Source organism: Balaenoptera musculus, chromosome 15 (assembly GCF_009873245.2).
Source record: "Balaenoptera musculus isolate JJ_BM4_2016_0621 chromosome 15, mBalMus1.pri.v3, whole genome shotgun sequence".
Lineage (NCBI taxonomy): Eukaryota > Metazoa > Chordata > Mammalia > Artiodactyla > Balaenopteridae > Balaenoptera > Balaenoptera musculus.
In genome coordinates this window covers 59,976,731-60,001,891 of record NC_045799.1, presented here as the reverse complement: position 1 = coordinate 60,001,891, position 25,161 = coordinate 59,976,731, and the positions used below count along the sequence as shown (strand labels likewise).

At 46.7% G+C, this 25,161-nt stretch overlaps 1 protein-coding gene across 1 annotated transcript in view; it reads left to right on the top strand.

The window, feature by feature from the left end:
* The window catches only part of CPPED1 (calcineurin like phosphoesterase domain containing 1), a 151,170-nt gene extending 126,874 nt beyond the window's left edge, over positions 1-24,296 (top strand). The window contains exon 4 of the mRNA XM_036827653.1: positions 24,191-24,296. Within this exon, the coding sequence (XP_036683548.1) occupies positions 24,191-24,294 (104 nt within the window). The 3' untranslated portion in view covers positions 24,295-24,296. The remainder of the gene's footprint in view (positions 1-24,190) is intronic.
* The last annotated feature ends 865 nt before the right edge of the window (positions 24,297-25,161 follow it).

Here is a 25,161-nt window from a genome sequence, read left to right as displayed (position 1 = left end):
GAAACAACCAAACTGGAACATTGTATCCCTAAACCACCTATTTTCGCTGTCACAGATTACCTGAAAAGCCATGTAAATGACATTGTACGGTACTTACCATGTAGACCTGCACCTTCCTGGTCTCCCTTGTTTGTCAGAAAAGATCATGAGCCCCTGGGGACAGGACGGCCTCTTGTTGGCCGCTGAATGGAGAGCAGTGAGACAATTTAAATATTGATGCTTCCTGCATCCCGGGCAGCCCTCTCTGCTCCCTTCTGTCCTTGGGAAGCATAAGCACCAATAGCATCAATTGCCACTTTTGTGATGACAATTCCCACGTAAGCCATTTCTAAGATGAGATGACTTCTAAGCCCATGAGTCACATCCTCCAAATGCCAACCAAACAGCATAACAGAGACCCAGAGAGGGCTCAGGCACACCATCTCCAGAACTGAATCCATCTCCTTTCTGAAACCACTTTCTCTTCTGTTGTTCCCTGTCTTGACAAGTGCCAACACCCCCCCCCAACCCCTGCCGTGAATCAGAAACCCAGCTTCTCCCTCTCCATCTGCCCTGTGTCCAATCTCTCACGACTCCCAACACCCCAGTGCCCCCGCAGATCCTCGGCACAGTGGTTGACAGCCCCGAAGGCAGACTCTGGACCCAAATCCCATCTGGGCCACTAGTGGTTGCCCAACTTGGGGTGTTTTTAGCCCCTGCAAACCTTCACATCCTTATCTGTAGGATAATAATGGTATGTGGGCGAGGATTAAGTGAAACAATGCATGTCAAGCTCGTGGCAGGCACACAGTGGGCATTCAGTGAATGGCATCCCCATAGCCACGGCTTCCATCCAGGTCACTGAACCATTGCCGCAGTCCCCCAGCCCATCTCCCTGCCTCCAGTACGTCTTTCCAGGCCAGGGAGGAAAACGTGTTAATGGGGCAGAGTCAGCGCATCTGGGCTTGAGTCCTGGCTCTGCCACTCACTCTCTGTGGCCATGGGCAGGTAAGGTCCTGTTTGGGGAACTCAGTTTCTTTATCTTTAAAATGGGTACAATATAGTACCTTCCCCATAAAGATGAAATGAGCTTATTCTTTAATGTGTTAGCCTATTAGATGCAGAATGTGCGCCTGTAGAGAATAACGATGCTAATCATAATCAAACTTCACAGTTTGACTCCCCACCCTGACCCCAGCATAGAGCCCAGTAGTGCATCACGAAGGGCCCACACCGCCCCAACCCCTCCTGTGCTGAGCCTCCTAGATTGGCTGCTTAAAAATAGATTTATAGGGGCTTCCCTGGTGGCACAGTGGTTAAGAATCCGCCTGCCAATGCAGGAGACACGGGTTCGAGCCCTGGTCCTGGAAGATCCTACATGCTGCGGAGCAACTAAGCCCGTGCGCCACAACTACTGAGCCTGCGCTCTAGAGCCCGCAAGCCACAACTACTGAAGCCCACTCGCCTAGAGCCCATGCTCTGCAACGAGAGAAGCCACCGCAATGAGAAGCCCGCGCACAGCAACGAGGAGTAGCCCCCTCTTGCTGCAACTAGAGACGGCCCGCGTGCAGCAACAAAGACCCAACGCAGCCAAAAATAAACCAATAAAAGAAATAAATTTAAAAATAATAATAGGGACTTCCCTGGTGGCGCAGTGGTTGGGAATCTGCCTGCCAATGCAGGAGACACGGGTTCGAGCCCTGGTCCGGGAAGATCCCACATACCGCGGAGCAACTAAGCCCGTGAGCCACAACTACTGAGCCTGCGCTCTAGAGCCCGTGAGCCACAACTACTGAGCCTGAGAGCCACACCTACTGAAGCCGGCGCACCTAGAGCCCATGCTCCGCAACAGGAGAAGCCACCGCAATGAGAAGCCTGCTCGCCGCAACTAGAAAAAGCCCGCGCGCAGCAACGAAGACCCAATGCAGCCAAAAATAAATAAATTTATTTAAAAAAATAATAATAATAAATAAAATAAAAATAGATTTATATTCCTGAATTCCCAGGATAACATCGTTGGTGATCATTACAACAGGCAGTGAGGATGGGCATGGCATTGGGGAAGGGCAGAGGGAAGGCAAGTGCAATGACTAGCAGAGCAGCAGTCGGTGTTTTTACAATTCCGCCTCGAAAGGAAAAAAGAAAGTGCCCTCTGGTCAGTAGGGGAGGGGGGATCCAGTGCCCTCTGGTCAGTAGGGGAGGGGGAAGCCGAGGCAGGGGGACGTCAGCTAAACGGCCCGTCACTCTTCTACTCGCTTCATGTGCCTGAGCTCACTGAATGCTGGAGACAACCCTACTAAAGTAAGTACTTTTATTATCCCCATTTTTCAGAAAAGGAAATGAAAGCACAGAAACGTTAAGGAACTTGCCCAAGATCACACAGCTCATAAGTGGCAGAGCTGGGAATCAAAACCCAGCCGTGTGTTTCCGGAACCCATGACCCCTACACTGTCCCAGGTCTCAAAGTGGTCCTCGGGGGGCTGGCAGGGGGGCAAGCCTCCAGCCCCTGCAGGGGAAGGAGGACCGTGTTACCAAACAGGACCCCAGCCTGTCCTCGGACGTGGAAGTCCTTCTGCTTACCTTGGAGTCAGCCTGGAAAGCAAGTTCTTTCCATGCTAAAACTACGTCTCCTCTGCCACATGGAACCAAGTTTATCCATTTAATCGTTCCATTTAGTTAGGTACTTTTTTCTCTCTCCAACAAATTCTAGCAATAAAGTCACGCATTCCCCCAAAGATCTCCAGCAGAGGGGGTTTCTGGGCCAACCCCACTCACCTATGGAGACACTGCAGCTCCTGGCGCAGATGAAAAGAAAGTTTCATTAGCTTTATTCACTTCTCCCGACGTAATTGGCCAGCAAAGTCTAAATGCTGATGTCACGACTAATTAGTGGCGGCCTCTGCCCTCCTGGTCGCAGTTTCCCGTCTGGCTTGTTTGTGTGCAGGGAGCAATGTCATAGGGAGCGTCTTTATGAACCAGCTCTCCTATGGAGATGCTCTAATTATCATTTAAGAAAACAAGCTTTTTGATGTTATGTAGACAGTTCAGCATCATCTCCCCAACAGGGCTGGTAATTGTAACACCCTTTCAGTGCATGATGTGTTTTTCTGAAGATGATAACACCAGATCCTGGAGAACTAGAAATTAGGAACTCATCTCTGCTTCTCTGTCCTGGACACCTCACCGATCTTGGCTCAGGTTGGGTCCTTCAAGGGCTCTAACACCAATCGTCTGCTTTGGGGTGAATTTTGCCAAGCATCAGAAATTCGGATCAAACCACCAATGCAATTATCGTGCCCCTGGGTACCATTTATTGTCATGAAATCGAACCCAGCAGAAAGGAAACCCTTTCAATACCTAAAGGATTAGAGCATATACAAATAGTAATTGATACTGAGAAATTTCACAATGTGCTTTTCTTTGAAAAGGAAAAAGCAGGGGGCTCATTTGAATTCCCCAGTGGCAGGGTTCCATTGAGCTTTGAAGGAGTAAGGATTTTTAACAAAGTTAATTACAGTCTGAGAACATCAGTCTGGCAACAACACTGTCTGCTAGACAGCGGTGGATAGACATGTGATAAAGCAAATACAGCAAAACTTTAATGGCAGAACCTAGGTGGTGGGCATATTCATGTTCACTGCAAAGCCTTTACAACATTTCATTATATTTGAAAATTTTTTTTATTGGAGTATAATTGCTTTACAATGTTGTGTTAGTTTCTGCCGCACAGCAAAGTGAATCAGCTATACACATACCCACACGCCCTCCCTCTTGGACCTCACCCCTCATCCCCCCCATCTAGGTCATCACAGAGCACTGAGCTGAGTTCCCTGTGCTGTATAGCAGGTTCCCACTAGCTATCTATTTTACACATGGTAGTGTATTTATGCCAATCCTAATCTCCCCGTTCATCCCACCCTCCCCTACCCCCCGGGTCCACACGTCCATTCTCTATGTCTGCCTTTGTATTCCTGCCCTGCAGATAGGTTCATCTGTACCATTTTTCTAGATTCCACATATATGCATTAATATATGGTATTTGTTTTTCTCTTTCTGACTTCCTTCACCCTGTATGACAGACTCTAGGTCCATCCACGTCTCTGCAAATGACCCAATTTCATTTATTTTTATGGCTGAGTAATATTCATTGCAGCACTATTTACAATAGCTAGGACATGGAAACAACCTAAATGTCCATCGACAGATGAATGGATAAAGAAGATATATTTGAAAATTTTTCATTTAAAAATATTGAGAAAAAAGGTATCAGAACCCAAATCTCTTTCACGCCATTAAGAAACTTAACAGCTGTCAGAAAGCATTTGCTGGACAGCAGGCTCTGGGCTCTGAGCTTTACATACACATCCTATTTCATTTTCATAAGAACCCTATGAAGCCATTGCTCTTATATTCAGCTTACAGGTGCAGAAACCGAGGCTTTAGATGATAACTTGTCCAGAGTCTGCAGATGGTGGATGTCAGAGCAAATATTTAAAGTCCAGTTTTCTCCCCATTCTGTTCTTCTGCCCACAACAAGAATAGGAACGGGCTGCACTGGAAGGTCACCACCTGCCTCACTGTCTTAGTTTGGGCTGCTGTAACCAATTACCACTGACTGGGTGGCTTAAACAACAGACGTTTAGTTCTCATAGTTCTGGAGGCTGGAAAGTCTAAGATCAAGGTGCTGGCAGATCTGGTGTCTGACGAGGGACCGCTTGCTAGTTTGTGGATGGCTACCTTTTCGTTGTGTCCTCACATGGCAGAGAGCAGAGAGAGGAAGCAGGCTCTCTCCTATCTCTTTATAAGGGCACTAATCCCAATCATGAGGGCTCCACCCTAGTGATCTAATCACCTCCCAACGGCCCCATCATCAAATACCATCACCTTGGGGGTTAGGACTTCAACATAGGGATTTGGAAGGGTGGGGGAGACACAAACATTCAGTCCACAGCACTCACCTGTAACATTCATCTAGGCCAGTTGTTCTTAGCCTTCCTTTCGAGAATTTGATGCCATGTAGAATCCCTCCATCCTCCAAAGGCACATCTGCACATCATTTTACACACAAGACTAGTGGGTTCATGGCCTCCCTGAGGCCCATCCATGGGCCTGAGAAGCCCCAAACCCCTTTGCTCATGACTGAATTCCCTCCACCCCACCACACATCTCTGTGTTCCAAACTTCCCCACCCTTGCTCCAACTGTTTCCCCTTCCTATTCATCAAATCCCCCTGGAATGTAAATTCTCTGAGGACAGGACACTGTCCCCTTCTCCACTGTATCTCCTTTGCCTAGACCAGCACCTGCCCAGAGTAGGTGCTCAAGAAGCATTTGTTGATTGAAAAATTCCAAAAAATATTTCTTGAGCCTTCCTACAGACTCTGGAGATAGAGTGGTGAGTAGTCACAGCCATGGTCTCCATGCTCACAGAACTATCAGAATGTGTTAGTAATTTACTGCTGTGTAACAAATCACCCCAAAACTTACCAGTTCAAAGCAATAAACATTTATTATCTCACATTTTCTGAAGGTTGGGGATATAGGAGCAGCTCTGCTGAGTGGTTCTTTTTCTTCTTTTAATATTTATTTATTTTATTTTTGGCTGCATCGGGTCTTAGTTGCGGCACGTAGGATCTTTTTGTTGCTGCACACGGGCTCTTTGTTGCAGTGTGCAGGCTTCTCTCTACTTGTGGCATGCGAGCTTCTCTCCAGTTGTGGCGCGCAGGCTCCGGAGCGCGTGGGCTCAGTAGTTGTGGCGTGTGGGCTTAGTTGCCCCGTGGCATGTGGGATCTTAGTTCCCCGTCCAGGAATTGAACCCCTGTCCCCTGCATTGGAAGGTGGATTCTTAACCACTGGACCACCAGGGAAGTCCCCTGCTGAGTGGTTCTGGCTCAGTCTGTCATGAGGTTGTTGTCAAGCTGTTGTCTGGGACAGCAGTTATCTGAAAGCTGCAGGATCTGCTTCCAAGCTCACTCATGTGGCTCTTGGCAGGCCTCAACTTTTTTTTTACAAATTTATTTATTTATCGTTTAATTTTTGTCTGTGCTGGGTCTTCGTTGCTACGCATGGACTTTCTCTAGTTGCGGCGAGTGGGGGCTACTCTTGGTTGTGGTGCATGGGCTTCTCATTGCGGTGGCTTCTCTTGTTATGGAGCACGGGCTCCAGGCACGTGGGCTTCAGTAGCTGTGGCACGCGGGCTTCAGTAGCTGTGCTCACGGGCTCTAGAGCGCAGGCTCAGTAGCTGTGGCGCATGGGCTTAGCTACTCCGTAGCATGTGGGATCTTCCTGGACGAGGGCTCGAACCTATGTCCCCTGCATTGGCAGGCGGATTCTTAACCACTGCGCCACCAGGGAAGCACCAGGCCTCAACTTTTTGCTGGCTGTTGGTCAGAGGCCCTAGTCCTCAACACATGGGTCTATCCATAGGCTGTCTGGAGGGTCCTTTTGACAGGATGGCTGGCATCCCCCAAAGTAAGTGACCGAAGAGAAAGAGAATCCCCAAGAGGGAAGCCTTAGTCTTTTTTTTTTTTTTTTTTTTTTTTAAATTTTTATTTATTTATTTATTTTTTATTTATTTATGGCTGTGTTGGGTCTTCGTTTCTGTGCGAGGGCTTTCTCAAGTTGTGGCAAGTGGGGACCACTCTTCATTGCGGCGCGCGGGCCTCTCACTATCGCGGCCTCTCTTGTTGCGGAGCACAGGCTCCAGACGCGCAGGCTCAGTAATTGTGGCTCACGGGCCTAGTTGCTCCGCGGCATGTGGGATCTTCCCAGACCAGGGCTCGAACCCGTGTCCCCTGCATTGGCAGGCAGATTCTCAACCACTGCGCCACCAGGGAAGCCCAGCCTTAGTCTTTTAAAACCTAATCTTGAAGTGGCCTACCATCACTTCTGCCATATGCTATTGGTCACAGAATCCAATCCTGGTACCTTGTGGGAATAGACCCCACAAGGTGTGAATACCAGGAAGTGGAGAGTATTGGGGGCCGTCTTGGAGGCTGGCCACCACAGTCGTGGTGACAGTAATCAAATATCACACTAATGAATATACAGTTGAAAACTGAGGTGTGTGCTCTGAAATTACAGACCCTCGTTTTGTGAAAGGAATAACATGAGGTCTAACTCAGACATAGGTGGGGGTCAGGGATGGCACTTTGACAATGGCCTCTGGGATGGCAGGAGATGATTAGTAAGAGAAATGGAGAAAGGAAACAAGGTGCCCCAGACCGTTCATTCTCCATCTTGGCTGCTCACTGGAGTCATCTGGGGAGATGTTAAAAATACTGATGCCAAGAATGTACCTCCAAAGACTCTAAAAGGTCTTTGGAAGTGAAGCCTGGGCATCGGGATTTTTTTTTAACTTTCCAAATTGATTGTAATGTGCAGCCACGTTTGAGAACCCCTGTTCTAGGATAGGGGACCTGAAAGGCTGGGATGGCTGGAGGACAGAGAGGAAGTGACATGGAATAGGTAGGAGAGGTGGGCAGATGCTGGACCACGTGGGGCCTCGGAGAACACGTTAGGGAGGTTGGTCTTGGAAAGTATGAGGATGGTGTGAGAGAGTGAAATGATCCAATTTACAGTTTGAAAAGATCACTCTGGCTCAGGTGGAGACTGGATTCGGGGGGGTGGAGCTCAAATGCCCGTGGGGATGCCATCTGGGGATGTTCGGATAATGGTCCCACCTATGACAGAGGATGAGGACTTGGACAGAGACATGGCAGGCCGAGTCAGATGTTCTAGGTCACCAATTCTTATGATCCAATCAAAATATTTTATTTCATTAATGGGAAACTGACTTCAGAGAGGTGATGAGGCTTATTCAAGGTAATTCCACAATAGGAAAAAGCAGAAGGAAAGAGAAGCCAAGTGGACCCTGAGAATCCAGGGTTGTGGTCCACATGATAAAGAAGATAAGAGAGGGAAAAAAAAAAAACGATGATTAGATTATCAGACTAAGATAAAAGACACATCAAAAGCACACAGGCTCCCCAATGAGAAGATCAAAAGGTTACCAGTAATTTAACTGAACAGATGGTGTAATTATAAAGCTGTCAGAAATGGCAGCCGGGGTCAGCCCCATGACCCGCCCCTCCGTTCCCGGCAGGGACACTGGGGGATGGCTGGGGGAGAGCTGTCAGCCTTCCTGGTGCTCTGGGGAGGATGCCGTTCCACACCCTGCTTCCCTTCCCCGCAGGGGAACCTCTGGCTTCCTCTCCAAGACAGCTGAAGCCTGTGACAGCCTGTCCCACCTCTGCAGTCACATATTAAAAGGCTATTTCCAGCATCCCACTTTTATCCACACATTAAACAGAAGGGGTCCTTCCCTTTCCTGTTGGTAATGACGCCCTGCCTCTCAAGAGGTGGCTTTTCAGTGTCTTTCCGGAGAAGAAGAGAAGGTGACTCACATTTCACAAGCCTGAAATCATTAGTTTCGGGGCAAATGCATGTAGATGTGGGTAAATGCTTTAAAGTTAATCCCTCTAGTCAATAGTCTCTATATTTATCAGGAAAGAAGTAGATGGTACAAGGTTTTAAAAGGAATACAGAGACCAGAGACAAATATTTCCATTACATCATGGGTTAGATCATTAAATGGGCACTAAGTTCTACTGAAGGTTTAGGGAAGAATGTATAATTCTGGAATGTTAGAGTGGGGAAGACCCTGTAAGAAAATCTAGTCTAGTCTAGTCTCTTTCCATCATCTCCCTTCTCACACCCGTGCCAGACATTTACTCCTACCAGAGGTGGTCCCGTGACTCATTTTAACCATGTGAAATACAGCAGAAGTAACAGCATGCCAGTTCTGGATCCAAGCCTCCAGAAAACCTGGCACTTTTGTGTGTGGGGGGATCCAGCCACTATGTAGAGAAGCCCAAGTCATATGAAAAGGACCACATGAGGAGAGAGAGAAAAGTGCCAGCCCTCCAGCTGTCCCCTCCAAGGCACCACACACGCGACTGAGGTCATCTTGTCAGAACCACCATAGCCACCGTTGCACTGCAACTGCGTGAGACCAAGTGAGAGCAGCTGAAGAACCACCCAGCTGAGCACAGCTTCCCCACAGATAAGCAAATAATGGGAATGCATTTAACTGAGGAGGAAAGAGGGGTTCAGTAAATTCCTTGAAAAACTTAATTGTGATATGAAGGGTGCATTGGTATTAACAGGGGAGACCACTCCGAACACAAGGACTGTTACATGTGGAGGTCCTATAGCAGGAGGGAACCATGTCATGCAAGGAACACCATGGGGATAGTGGCATTTGATGAGGCAGGCAGCCCCCAGTGATTGGTCCAGGCACGGGCATGTGGGTTCTAGGTACTTTGGCCATAAGCATCTTTGCCATAGACACCTTTGCTGCAGCAATTTTTCCATAAACATTTTTGCCAAGTAACCAATTGGCCGTAAGGCAATTTTGCTGTAAAAGATAAAATAATGAAAAATAAGAGGGACATTAAAGAGGACATGATGAAACATGAGAAATGATTAACAAAATTAAAAAGACTTTATCATGAACTACAAAATATTTGAATACATTTAAAATGTGTGTGGATTCATGGCAGTAGTGTGCAGAAAAACTGATTTTATTTTGTGGGTTGTACCAAAGCAGCTGTCTTCCAAGTCTTTTGTTCATAATATTATGCTTTTTTTTTTTTTTTTTTTTGCTTGTTGATTTGTTTCCTCATTCAGCATCACGCATTTTTGCTAAAATTTCTTCCTTCATTGAGAAGTATCAGTTTCCCAATACTAGGATGCATATTTGTAATGCAACACAAAAACCTTCTACACTGTGTTCTTGGCGTATGGTCATATATTCATCGATAGACATTCCATAGTTCTGTGGGACATGCGGGTTCAACTCTGGTCCTTCACAGGCCCTTGGCCTCTTTCTCCTTTGATGTAATGTATTTCAAAATAAGAAATCAACTCTTGGGCAAATCCTCATCATCAGTCAGCTCAATAACGCCATCAATAACGTCACTGATGGAGGAAGTGCTAAAAAATTTCAGCCAGTTGAAAACCAAACTGTCAAAACACACTGTCAACCAGTTATTTTATCTTTGGTGGCAAAATTTTCTGACAGCCATTTAGTTATGTGGCAAAATGTTTGCAGCAAAAATGGGTGAGGCAAAGAAACTTAGGGTGAAATTTTGAGGCCTGGGGCATGTGACCCAGTTCTGGCCAACGAGATGTAAGGGGAATTCTGCAGGGGCTCTGGGGAAAGAGTTTCCTCCTTGGTTAAAAGGAAGGATGTGTTCCAAGAGAACCCCGCCCTCCCTGCCCGCTTTTGGGCATCATGAGGTTGTGGCGTTTGTGCAATCCTCGGAGGGAGGTAAAACAAAACAAAACAAAAATTGCAGGGAAACTATCCCAGAGTCCATGTGGACATCGTCAAAGGGCTGAATGAAGCACTTTGGAACCACCTACCCCCAGGCTGCTCATTCGAGGACAGAATAAATGTCTTTGTTGTTTGGGCCACTTTTAGCCAGGCATTCTGTTACTTGCAGCCCAAAAGTTTTGCACCGTTTTTTCAGAAGAGAATTGGAGGATTGGCCAAGGGGAAACAAACAGCTGGGTGCCTGACTACCAAGCCAATGCCCTCAGCAGCCCTCCCACTCAGAAAAGCCCATGACTCAGAACTTGGTCCAGGCAGAGAGGAAGCTTTGCGAGATCATAGGGTCACGTGTACCTGGCCCCTACACACTGCAGCATCTCTTAGCCTGCAAACGAGCTGTGTTCCTGTGATGCCACCTGTGATCTGTTGTTTGAGTTTTGTGAACTCTTCTAGCAAATGATGGAACCCAAGGAAGGGGTCATGGGAACCTCCGATTTGCAGCCAAGTTGGACAGACTTTGTGGGTAACCTGGGGACATACTACTTTTGATCGTTGTCTGAAGTTGTTGGGGACAGTCGTGTGGGATGGATCCTTTAACCTGTAGGGTCTGCACTAACTCTGAGTAGTGTCAGAAGTGGATTGTAGCATACCTAGCTGGTGTTGCAGAGAATTGCCTGATATGTGAAAAACCCACACATCTGGTGTTAGAAGCAAAATGTGGTAGCAGTGAGGGAGCAGGGGAGAAACGTAGCAGTGCTTTTCCCAGAAGCCTCCTCTTCATCCCAGCCCACTGCTCGGGTCCTCTCTGAACCTTCATTTCCTCATCCATAAAATATGAATAATCAGAGCTACTTCATAGGATTGTAATCAAAATTAAAGAAGATAAATCTGGAAGCATTTTGATAAAAAAAAAAGCTATTAAAAATTATGTATGGCCCTGTTTCTGTTAAACTGTGAGCAAAGAGCATTTCACCTTAAAAATTGTTTCAATCCCCAGTTCTTAGCAAAGGATTTGGCACAGGCTAGGGTGCTTGATAAATGTTTGTTAATGAAATAAATAGTTGATATTTGGTGAGCTCTTATTAGAGATTATCTCATTTAATACTTACAGCCCCTTAAGACAGATAGATGTTATAATTTTTTTCTTTTTTTTGGCCACGCCTAGTGGCTAGCAGGGTCTCAGTTCCCCGATCAGGGATTGAACCCGGACCACGGCAGTGAAAGCGCCGAATCCTAACCACTAGGCCACCAGGGAACTCAGATAGATATTAGTATTAATGCCATATTACAGATGAGGAAAGGAAGGCTCAGAGAAGCTGGGTCACTTTCCCGAAGTCGTACAGTAAGTGGTGGAAGCAGGCCTTAAACCCTGCTGTCTCTGCCCTCTGTGCTTATACCCATGACCACCACATTAGACTGGACACGGGGTGGGCTTCAAGGCACGGGAGCGACTTCCTAAACCAGGAGGAGGAGTCATGAGTTTGAAAGGACAAGTGGGCTACACGGAGGTGGCGGGAAGAAGCCAAGTGATCTGGGAGCTGATCTGGAAACTTCCGGATAGGACCTGCGCTTCCGAGTTGGCAGGGCAGGGGCTCTGCCTTCTACCCGCTCATCCCGCAAACCGCCCCCTGCAATGGGGGCTGGTGACAGATGCATCGCGACCCAGCAGACACCCCTCGCTCACCCACTTTAATTAGGAGGAGGTGTCAAGACCATTAGGATCACCTGGGAATTCCATGCTGGGACCAGCACCTGCACACGCTCCAAAACGCTGCCTTCCCACCCCAGCTAATGTTTCATCAACATTTATTCATTCGTGCATTCATTCCTTTATTGCTAGTATTTTTTTTAAGTATTAATCATTTTTATTTTTTTTTATTGAAGTGTAGTTGATTTACAATGTTGTGTTAGCTTCAGGTGTACAGCAAAGTGACTCAGTTATATATATATTCTTTTTCAGATTCATTTCCATTATAAGTTATTACAAGATATTGAATATAGTTCCCTGTAATTTTTTTTAATCAAGCAGATAATACAGCCACATGGTAAAATTGTCAAACAGCACAAGAAGATACACGACAAAAAGTAGATCCCCCTTTCACGCCAGACCTCTGAGGCAGCCTCCTCCCAAGCCATGGCTATTTTAAGTTTCTTGTGTGTCCTTCCAGAAATGTCTTATGCATACACAAATGTGCCAATGCTATTGTCTCCAATTTTTAAAAACACATACACAGGAGCCCGCCTGCCGCAACTAAGGAGCCCGAGTGCTGCAGCTAAGACCTGGCGCAACCAAAAAAAAAAAACAAAAAAAACAAAACCACATACACACAATTTTTCCCAGTTCATAAGGCATTTTGGACATCTCCGAATAACACCACATGACGAACTGTTACATTCTTTTCATGGCTGCCCAGCACCCCATGACTTCTTGATTTCCAGGTCATCTGATGATATTTATGTTGTGCCCAATCATTCGTTATTACAAGTCATGTTTCAATGAGCTCTTTAGATCATCCGTCTTTGATTGATGTCAGAATATCCATAGGAAACCAATTCCTAGTCGTGGAAATGCTGGGTCAATGGCTAAGTGTATTTTTAATTTCAGTAGATATCACCACCCAATGCAATGTCACCAGCTCACTTTTTCCCCAAAATGTGTGAGAGTCTCTAGGGCAGGATCCACTTCACTCTGTTTCCTAATATGTGGGTCCAACTTGTCTCTTTGAGATTCCACAAACGTTCCCTCAGCCCCTGCTAGGTGTCCACCTCTACCTAGATCCTCTAACACAAGTTATTAACCAGGATTATGAGGCTGGCTGGCCTTTAAAAGATTGTTTTAAAATATCATTTGGATAATATAAATAATGCATGCTCATATAAGTGATTGAAAAGACCTCCTAACAGTGAAGGGACATGTTTACGACATAATAGTAAATAGCAAATATAGAATGCCAAGAGTGATTTTTAAACTCGGGTCTGTATCAGCATCCCTGGGATCTAGTTAAAAATACAGACATCAGGACCCCAGCCCTGCAGGTCCTGACTCAGTAGGCTTGGGATAGGGCCAGGGCAAAAAATCTGTATTTTTTACAAGCTCACCAAGAGATGCTGTACATTCCTAAAATGTTATATATCCACTATAATCTCAAATATGATCAAAGAACAAAAAATGGGGTTCATCAAAGAGTGAACAATGCTTGTCTCTGGGTGGAGTGAGTCTGAGCTAGTTTCTTCTCGGTGCTTTGCTGTGTTTTCCAAATTTTCCAACTCAGAAACTTTGATGTTCAGAAAATAAAAGGATGCTCTAAAAATCTGTACCCACCTTTTCTCCCTCCCTCCACTCTTTCCTTCCTTCCTGATTCATCCTAGATTGAAGAAGACTAGAAGGGTGTGAAACTTGGTTATAATACCTGATCCTGGACTGGATGGGTTTGCCGTAAAGAACATCATTGGGGCAATTATCAAAACGTGCATAAAGTCTCTGGGTGAGAGGCGTATGGGAGTTCTTTGTTATAATTGTGCAACTTTCATGTAAGTTGAATACTCCAAGACTTTATGGAAGCATCTCACCATCACCTTGGTGAGATAATAAAGCTTTTCTGTAGCTTGAATTCTAAAGCATCATAATATGCCTCCGCACTTAAAAAAAAAGTCTAATATTGGGTCTTTCTGGAATACCTTATTGATGGAAGTCCATGCATCTTCCACCATAAAAAGTATTTATCAAAGTCAGGAAATTAACATTGATGCGGTACTATTATCCAATCCATGGATCAATTTTCCCAATACTGTCTTTTACATAAAAATTTTTAAATTGTATTTTCTCATTCAGGATCCAACCCAGGATTATATATTGCATTTGGTGGTCATGTCTCTTTAATCGCCTTTCATCTAGAATGTTCCTCAGCCTTTCTTTGCTTTTCAGGACCCTGACATTTTGCAGAGTACAAGCCAATTATCGTGTAGAATGTTCCTCGATTTGGGTTTGTCTGACGTTTTCTCATCTTTAGATTCAGGTAATGCAGCTTTGGCAGGAATGCCCCAACCTGATCTTGTGTTTTTCTTTGCATGTCAGCGGAGGAGACTCACGGTGTGGTTTGTCTCATCCTGATGTCCTTAACTTTGATCGCCCAATTTAGGTGGTGCCTGCTGGTTTTCTCCACCGTCGAGTGGGCTACTCCTGCCTTTGTAACCAACCAGGAATCTGTGGGGAGTTATTCTGAGACCATATGACTATCCTTTTCCTTATCAAACTTTCACTCTTTCATTTTAGCTTCCACTGACGATTCTCCACTGAAACAAGTATTATGGTGGTTGCCAAATCTTACATCATTGTTGAAAGGATTAAAAGCAAGTATATATCAAAGGACTTGACCTACTAGTTATTTTCTTTAACAAATTTATTTATTTATTTTGGCTGCGTTGGGTCTTCGTTGCTGCGCGCAGGCTTTCTCTGTTTACAGTGAGCAGGGGCTACTCTTCATTGCGGTGCGCGGGCCTCATTGCGGTGGCTTCTCTTGCTGCGGAGCACGGGCTCCAGGTGGCGCAGGCTTCAGTAGTTGCAGCACGCAGGCGCAGTAGTTGTGGCACGCAGGCCCTAGAGCGCACGGGCTTCAGTTGTTTTGGCGTGCGGGCTCAGTAATTGCGGCTTGAGGGCTCTAGAGCGCAGGCTCAGTAGTTGTGGCACACGGGCTTAGTTGCTCCGCGACATGTGGAATCTTCCCGGACCAGGGCTCGAACCCGTATCCCCTGCATTGGCAGGCTGATTCTTAACCACTGCGCCAGCAGGGAAGTCCTTGACCTACTAGTTATATTTCAAGGAAAATCATGTTGTATGTCAATTATATCTCAATAAAGCTGGGGAGGGAAAAAGGGAAAATATCTCAAGGAAGCAATATAAGATGTGAACAAAGATTTGCGTACAAAGATTTTCATGGCAACGTTGTTAATAAGAGCAAAATTGGAAAGTCAAGCACTATAGTAAATTGATATCAAGAAATATGAGGCACTCATTTAAAGCAAGTTTTTGAAGAGATTTTCACCACCGAATGCTAAGTAATGAAAGCTAAGGTGTCAAACTACATTTGGCTAAATGCAATTTGGTATCCTAACTTGGATCCTAGAACAGAAAAAGGATGTCAGTGGAAAAGCTGGTGAAATTCAGATAAAGTCTGTAGTTGAGTTAATAACAATGTACCAATATTAAATTCTTGGTTTTAATAAATGTATCATGGTATGTAGGATATTAATATTAGGGGGAACTGGGTCTGGGCTATATCGGAACTCTCTATACTATCTTAGCAACTTTTCTGTACAACTAAAATAATTCCAAAATAAAAACTCCATTTAAAAAATTGGGAGCGATGGATCTGTTCATTATCTTCTTTGTGGTGGTGGCTCCATGAGTGTATACAATTGTGAAAACATTGTAAATTATACACATTAAATATGTGCAGTTTATTATATGTTAATTATACCTTGATCGAGCTTTTTTTTTTTTTTAAGAGAAACGCTATTTGGTAAACTCTCCATTATGTTAAAATACAGGCATTAGGAAAAATACTGGATGGAAATATATCAAAATGATGTTGGTATCTGTAGCTAGTGGGATTATAGGTGACTATCATTTTATTTTTATAATTTGATGTAATTTGCAAGACGTGCAAGACTTGAATAAACAGAGGGAACCACTATTTTTAAACGGGGTGGTTTGTAATAATAAAGCTTTGCTTCCTTGTCTGTGAAGCCTCTGGCTCCTGGTAAGAGCTGATGCCATTCCCTACCTTTGCTCATTAAGACAATGCAAATAAATAAAACCTGAAGAAAGAAGAAACCCCTACCCCCACCCCACAGCCGAGGCCCCTCAGATGGCCTGGTAGTAAAGAGCCTGAAAACATGCACCTAATGCTGGAGATCTCAGAGCAGTGGTCCTGAGTTCCCTGAGTGTGTCGGGTTGCTTGTGACAGTGCGGGCCCCCAGTCCCCACCAGCAGGGGCCGAGACTCGGTGGGTCTGGGGTGGGGGCGGGGGAGCGGCCGGGAATCGTTCGCCCAGCACCTCGGGTGAATCTGACCCAGGTGATGGAGATCGGGCCCTGGGGCCTGAGAGGCCAGCAACGAGTTGGCCCGAGGGTCGGCCCGGGGCTCCGCCAGGTGTGGGCCATATTACTCGGCTCTGCTTAAAGCCCACGTGACCCCCGCCCCTTGTGGCTGGGCCTTCCGGATCTCCCCGCAGGCCCTGGAGGATGTCCCTGGGAGACAGAGAGGTGAGTACCCCCCCTCCATCCACAGGGGGACACGGGTGGGGCTGGGGCAGCTCCGTGGACCTCAGACGTGTGTCTGTGACCCCGGGGACCCGGCCTTGGGCCAGGCCTCTGAGCTTTCACTCAACTTCCAGACGCAACTCACTGCTGGAGGGTAGGGAGGAGAGGGGAAGGCGGGTGTGGTGGGATGGCCGAGGGGACAAAGGCTAGCCTGTGCCGGTGACGGGCAAGCAGAGGAGAACCCCTGGCACCTGTGACACTGCAGGGACAGGCAGGGACAGAACTGCTGGGAGAGGGAGGAGGGACCGGAGGCCCCATGCTGGATATGAAGGCTTTTTAAACCGTGAGCTCCGCACTCTGGGCCCTGTTGTTGGAGAGAGAGGAGGGCTGCGCGGAAAAGAGAGCAGTAGCCCTGTGCCTTCGTCCCCTCCACTGGCTGCGACCTAATTAGGAAGGAGCGGAGATTGCTGTGCTGGGAGCAGCTGCCACCTCCCAGGTAATAACTCAGCCTGGGGGACACAGATTTCTACGTCCCTAGCTCCGGCAGCACCTGTGTCTCCACCTGGCTCCCCTCTCTCTCCTTGACTGGGAGGTCCTCCCAGGAGGAGCCTGAGGCTTCCTGCGGCAGCCTAGCTGGGGATGGAGCAGGGCCCTGGGCAGCAAGTGGGTATCGTAAGTCCAAGAGTGGCCTTCCTGTTCATCTGCAGGCGTGGAGGTGGGCACAGAGAATCCAGATAAAGGACAGATTTTCATGGTCTGGTGGTGGCAACTGACCATCACAAGATAGCTTGAGAGAAAAGGGCTAGAGCTGCCCAAAGAAGGCGCCCCAAGCCCAGCCTGGGAGGTCAGGGAGGGTTTCCTGGAGGGGGGTAGACAAGCAGGGGTTGGCCCCTCGGAGGCAGAAATCAAGGTGGAGGTGGGAAGAATCCTCAAAGACGCTGATTCTCAAAGTGTGGTCCCCGGACCAGCAGTAGCAGCGTCGCCCAGGAGATTGTTAGAAATGCACGTTCTCGGGCCCCACCCAGGCCTCCTGACAAACTGAGGGTGGGGCCCAGCCATCTGGATTTTAACAAACCCTCCAGGTGATGCTAATGCACAGGACGTCTGAGAAGCAGTGTCACCTAGTTACTTAGCAACTGAAATGTCACAGCTCAGATAATCCCACCTGCCTGTCTAGACCACAGCAGGTCTGGGTGCTCCAGGGCCTGAAGCTTGTACGATTTGGTGGGCCTCTTTAAGAAAAGACTGTGGATTCATAGATGTAAAATCAGTTACTGGGTTTCGGAAGGGGCCCTTGCCAGTGAGGGAAGCTGAAACATCATTAGCTTCGTGTTAAGTTTGCCTCTGGATGGACAGATCTCAATGTCGGCAGAGGGAAGGCAGATGCTGGAAGCAGAAAGCACAGGACCCTTTAACCCACCGGCTGGCCCATGGTTTTGCCCCAGTGGAGAAATTCTGAGTGGCTTACGTAGACCGTCAGGAAGACGCCTTGTTGCTTGCTTACCACAGATGGTGAGGCACATCATGCTTATTAAACACAGCTGGCTGGGCCCCTGCCCAGGGTTTGACTCAGTAGGTCTGGAGTGGGAACCGAGAGTTTGCCTCTCTAGCTTCCAGGCAGGCCCAGCTACACAGTTTACAGGGTGCCTTGTTTAAATTAAGAATCTCGAGATGGTGACAGCAGGACATGAGACCAAGCAGGGGGCCCTTCGGAACGTAGGGCCTGGGTGACTGCATAAGCTGCACGTCTGTGAAGCCGGCCCTGCCTCCCAGGTGATGCTGATTCTGTCAGTTTGGGGCTTGCCCTTAGAGAACTACTGTCGTAGTGTCCAGAATAAGAAGAATAAGAACAGTACTTCTGAAAATGGAAGTAGCATATTCCAGTATATTCCAATGTGTGGGTTAGGACTCTACAGTTTACAGAGCATCATTGCCTTTCATCCTCATAATTTTTTATTAATGGCCAGGTGCAGTGCTAAGCATCTTTTGTGCATCCCCTCATGAAGGGCCCTCATCAACCCTGGAAGTACAGGCAGACCTCAGATATTGCGGGTTTGGTTCCAGACCACTGCAATAAAGCGAATGTCACAATAATGTGAGTCACACGAAGTTTGTGGTTTCCCAGCACATATAAAAGTTATGTTTACACTATACTGTAGTCTAGTAAGTGTGCAGCAGTGTGTCCGAAAAGACAGTGTGCATACCTTAATTTAAAAGGACTTTATTTGTTAAAGAATGCTAACCATCACCTGAGCCTTCAGTAAGCTGTAATCTTTTTGCAATAGTAACATCAAAGATCACTGACCGCGTGTCACCATGGCAAGTAATAATAATGAAATAACAATGATAATAATAATAATGAAAGTTTGAAATATTGCAAGAATTACCAAAGTGTGACACAGACACGAAGTGATCAAATGCTGTTGCTAAAAATGGTACCGATAGACTTGCTAGATGCAGGGCTGCCACTAATCTTCAATTTGTCTCAGCAAACAAACGTAATATCTATAAAGTGCAGTAAGATGAGGTATGACTGTAGTTGCCGTGTTATTCCCACTTTGCAGATGAGAAAACTGAGGTTCATCAATTTCAAATGAGCTGCGTAAGAGCCCTCAGTCAGGTCCCAACCCAGGCATCCTGGCTCTAGGGACACAGACCCATCGTCTGTCCTTCGCGTCTGCCCCCTTCTTCTGCCAGCCTCATGTTTCTTAACTGAAAGAGGGTGGGCAGCACACATAAATCATAAGGCCGAATCTCAGCACCCACACAGATGGTCATCGCTGTAATTTCCTGGGTACTTGCTCTGGGCTGAGTACTTTGCACACTCGGCTCCCTGAGGCAGGTCCTCTCCGTTATTACAGGGGAGAGAGCTGGAGCTTGTGGCTGGCGGGATCAAGATCCTAATCTGAGTCTGCCTGATCACAGCTCTGGGGATACCCCACCACTGCGCCACTGCTGTTGCAACTCACAGGACTGACCGGGGTCTGGTGGGCAGGGGGGGGCCGACCCCCAGGCCATGGGCTTCTGAGCCACTGCTCCCAGTGAGCCCGCCTGGAGCGAGACCCCTTGTAGCGGGGCCGGGTCACTGCCTGAACACACCCACGTGGCCCCAGCAAGGGCGCGGAGGAGGCCCCAGCCCAGCTGGCGGCATTTTCTTCTTTATATCATGCAAGCCCATCTGACTCCCAGGTCCTGAGAGGGAATCCCCTCTCCTGATACCTGCACAGCCTCCCTGGGGGGTCTCCCCACTTTCCCTGATGCCCCCACGGTCCCTTCCCCCGTGGCAGCCAAGAGACATCCTTGGAAGATGTCCAAAGGTCAGCTGATGCTGTTCTTTGCCTAAAGCCACGAATGGCAGCCAACTGCCCTGGACATGAAATCTGAACTCTTGTGTGGCCAGCGGACCTTCCGAGTTCGCGCCCCCACCTGCCTGTCCAGCGCCCTGTCGCCCCAGCCGCACTGGTCTGCTTGCAGCTCTGCAAACATGCCATGAACATCCTGCCTCCGGGCCTCTGCACCTCCGGTGCCCTCTGCCTGGTGTGCCTTCACCCCAGATCTTTAGTCGTTCAGATGTCAGCTTTTCAGAGAAACTCCCGACTACCCTGTACCAAGTAACCCCCTCTCTGTCGAATCACCCTTTTTTATTTTCTTCAGAGGGCTTCTTGTGATCCGAAATGACTTATTTGTTGGCTTAGCTGTCAGTTTCCTTCCCCCTTCAAGTCTAAGTGCCAAGGAGGGCAGTGATTTTGTTTTCTTCTTCCTGTGTCCTTGGCACCTAACAGTGTCTGGTTCATAGGAGGTCCTCAACTACACTGTTGGCGTGTAAATGCCTCTTTTCTCTCCTTGCTCTGATGGTAAACCTTGACATTGCCCTGGACATCCCCCCCTTTCTCTCATATTTTAGTGCCATGGCTTCAGTAAACTATGAGTAGCATCCAGAGCTGTTCCTTCAAAGTGCATCCCCAGTCTGATAACTTCCGGCCACCCTGGTCCAAACCACCACTGTTTCTTTTTTTATTATCATTATGGAGGTATAGTTAATTTACAATGTTGTGTTAGTTTCAAGTGTACAGCAAAGTGACTAAGTCACGTATATTTTTCAGATTCTTTTCCATTATAGGTTATTACGAGATACTGAGTAGAGTTCCCTGTGCTCTCCAGCAGGTCCTTGTTGGTTACCTGTTTTACATACAGTAGTGTGTATGTGTTAATCCCAGTCTAATCTCCCTCCCCCACACCCCACTCCACTATCCCCTCTGGTAACCATAAGTTTGTTTTCTATGTCTGTGAGTCTATTTCTGTTCCGTAAATAAGTTTACTTTTATCGTTTTTTTTAGATTCCACATATAAATGATATCATATGGTATCTGTCTTTCTCTGTCTGACTTCATTTAGTATGATAATCTCTAGGTCCATCCATCACCACTGCTTCTTGTCTGGACTATTCAGTAGCCTAAATGTGTTCCTGGTGTCCACTTCCCCCCTACGGTCTCTTTGCTATCAAGCCCTGACAGCAGGATTTCTCAACCTTGACTCTATTGACATGTGAGGCTGGATCATCCTTTGCTGGGGGGGCGGGGTGTCCTGTGCACTGGGGACATTTAGCATCCCTGCCTTGACCCACTAGAGTCTGGTAGCAACCCCTTGTTTGTGACAAGTCTCCAGAAATGGCCAAATGTCCCCTGGTTGAGAACCACTGCGCCTAGAGAGATCCTCCTGAAGCATGAAGTACATAGTGTTCCTCGTCTGCTCAGAACCCTCCAGAGCTTTCTGTATCACTTGGACTAGCATCCAGAGCCCTGTGTCTGACCTCATCTTCCCCCCCTTCACTCTTCCAGCCACCATCGCCCCCTTGCTGGTTCTCAAACCCACCAGGCACCCCGTTTGCACCTACAGTTCCCTTGAGGATGTCCTTCTCCAGATGTCCCCGTGCCCAGGGCTCACGGTTCCCCTCCAACCCTCAGCTCCATCGTCACCTCTGCAGAGAGGCTCTCCTGTATGTTCCATCTCTTTTTTTTTTTTTTTAACATCTTTATTGGAGTATAATTGCTTTACAAGGGTGTGTTAGTTTCTGCTTTATAACAAAGTGAATCAGTTATACATATACATTTGTTCCCATATCTCTTCCCTCTTGCGTCTCCCTCCCTCCCACCCTCCCTATCCCACCCCTCTATGTGGTCACCAAGCACCAAGCTGATCTCCCTTTGCTATGCAGCTGCTTCCCACTAGCTATCTATTTTACATTTGGTAGTGTATATATGTCCATGCCACTCTCTCACTTTGTCACAGCTTACCCTTCCCCCTCCCCATATCCTCAAGTCCATTCTCTAGTAGGTCTGTGTCTTTATTCCCGTCTTGCCCCTAGGTTCTTCATGACTTTTTTTTTTTCCTTAGATTCCATATATATGTGTTAGAATATGGTATTTGTTTTTCTCTTTCTGACTTACTTCACTCTGTATGACAGACTCTAGGTCCATCCACCTCACTACAAATAACTCAATTTCATTTCTTTTTATGGCTGAGTAATATTCCATTGTATATATGTGCCACATCTTCTTTATCCATTCATCTGTCGATGGACACTTAGGTTGCTTCCATGTCCTGGCTATTGTAAATAGAGCTGCAGTGAACATTTTGGTACATGACTCTTTTTGAATTATGGTTTTCTCAGGGTATATGCAGTATGTTCCATCTCAACTACCCTGGGTCACTATGGGCCCCCTACCTTGTTCTCTTCCCTCGTAGCACTTATTACCTCCTGACATGTCGTCCTTGTTTTCCCCCTTCACACCTTCCAGGGTGTGAGAGATGTGAAAGCAGAGGCTTTGCTTTGCCTGGCACATAATAGGTGCTCAGTGCCTGACAGATAAAGGGGAGAGAAACCACACTCAGAGGGCTGACTTGCAAGTCTCCCAGGCTTTAGACTCTTCCCGGGAATGGCTTTTGCTTGGGTGTTTGTTAAGGACTCAGCACAGTGCCTGGCACGTATGTTCAGTGACTGTCACCTGCCATCATTATTACCTGCAAGTCTCAGCTCCATCCTCCCATTCCCAACCCTTGTCTTCCCTGCAAGACCAAATCAGTCTCCTTGTTAAAAATCTCTCCTTGTGCCCTTCTTATGTAAGTTATAATTATTTGTGAACTATCTGAATGTCTGTTTCACTGTGCTTATCCAGATGTGTTAAGCTCTGCTGCTGTAACAAGCAAGCCCTTCATCTTATTGACTTCACAAGCCGAGGCCTCGCTCTCATGTGAAGACACTCAGCTGTGCTCCACGTGGTGACTCAGGCTCCAGGCTGGCCCCACCTGCTCAGTACTCGGCCTGTGAGGAGAGCTGAGGGTCCTGCCTCAACTCCTAAGTGGGTCAACATGGAGCTGACAGCCTCACCTCACTGCCACTTAGAGCTTGTAGGCTGGACCCAATCACAGGGTCCCACCCACCCAGCTGCAGTGGGGCCAGGACCTGGCAGGTGAGGGAGGCAGCACACGGAGACCTGGTGTCGGTACATGTTGTCAGCACAGCCACCCACTAGGGACTGAGCTCCTGCGACTGGGGATCGTGTCTGTCCTATTCCTGTATCCTGCCTGCCTAGTCAGAGCCAGACCCAGACCCATAGTAGGTGCCAAAAAGTGATGTTTGCCTGAAGGAATGAGCCTTAAAGGTGAACTCATGCTTCAGGATGGGGCTTTGTACCCTGACTCTGCGATTTGCATACTTGCTTTGTGATCTTAGATGCACCCCAGTGTTTGTAGCTTTAGTTTTCTAATCTGTGAAATGCAGTGGATGGCACCCAGCCTATAGGGCTGTTAACGAGACTTAGGTGTGAAGATGCATGTGCATGCTTAGTGCAGGGCAAGGGCACAGTAGGTGCTCAGTGATCCGCCCCTGACACACCTTTGAAATGGTTCCTCTGTAGACACACAGCGATAATTAAGAATACCTTTGCCTGACACGTTATGGGTTATAATACTCAGTTGTGACCACAGATCCTGAGAGGGGGTTATATAAACTCAGAGGTGGAGACTGAGGCAGGGGGGAAACACCCTGCATGGAACATGGAACACAGATTTGACAATGAAATCTCAGTTCCCCCCCACCCCACTTCCTAGCTGTTTGCTCTTAGGCAAGTCGGTTGTTCTCTATAAAGTGGGAGAAGTGATGGTTCCTATTGCAAAGGGCCTGTCACCCAGTAAGGATTTCACATGGTGATTCCTTCAACTTGGCCTAATGACACTCTGAGAAGAAGCAACGCCGTGGATGGGATCCCAATGCCCCGGATCCCCCAAGGAGGGTTAGGGGCCCCTGTGAGTGACTTCATGGGGGTGGGGGAGGGAGCCTTAACACACAAACAGAACAGAACAGCGTAGGGAAGGGGAGGGCAGGGGCTAGGGACAATCAGCTCTGGTTCCAGCAGTGAGTGGCTCTGCCACTTACTGATAGCCTGACCCTAACATGTTCCTTTTCTAAGCCTCAGTTTCCTGTTTGTAAACAGGAGGGGTATGGGTTATTGATAAAGAATGGAAAGCATTTGACACCATGGTCTGCTCAACAGGTAGAACCCATTGTGCTTTATTATTATTATTATTCTTATTCGCATTGTTCTTTACCATTCAGAACCTGAGAACTCAAGGTGTGCTGGTGATGGGCTGGGCTGTGGGCCCCATGGGAAGAGTCACAGCAGGAATGGAAACGGATGTCCGGATGGACCCATCCATTGAGGAGGAGGGTAGGTCTCGAAATATTCATGAACATTGGTCAGATTGCAGCACATGTGGCTTTCAGGCTAGTGGGACTGAGAAACTGAGGTTTAATTTTAATTTAGAATAAATTTTAAAACCTGATACTCCATTCAGTTACTGGAAAAAATTTTTAAGTATGTTTGGAGCAACTTGGGTACGTGAATCTCCTTTTTCAACCGAAAATGTTACAAAATTTAAAATATGTTTCCAATAAAAATTTAGCATCTGGATTAAGATGCTGAAAGTATAAAATTCATACTATCAAAGAACTAGTACCCCTCCAAAAAAGAATGTAAATATCTCGTTAATATTATAGCAAGTTAAAATGATAACATTTTCAATATTGGGTTAAATAAATATATTATTAAAATTAATTTCACCTATTTTTATTTTTAACCTGGATCCTGGAAAGTATTAAATTATGTATATGGTTTGCATATATTTCCTTGGGCAGCACTTCTGTAGAAGGTCCATCCCACTTTATTTTTGGCAACATTAAGTATTAATGGTATTTTAAATTTTGAACAATTTCGTAGCCATAAAATAGTATCTCATTTGTTTTCAATTTTTCTTTCCTGAGGTGAGATGTTCTCTTGGGTTTATAAGCTTATAATTCTGGAAATTGTTTATGTCCATTTTGCTATTAGAGAATTTGTGTTTTTCACTGGATCATGGGCGATTGTAAATGTGGTATCTATTGCTTTTGAAGTTTGTTGTCTGCCGTTTATTTTTTGCTTATATAATTTGATGTAAAGGAGTTTAAAGTTTTTACGTGGTCAAATATTTCCTGTGTGTTCAAAAGCCATATTGTTGGGTTTTTTTATGGTTTCATTTTTACTATTTGAT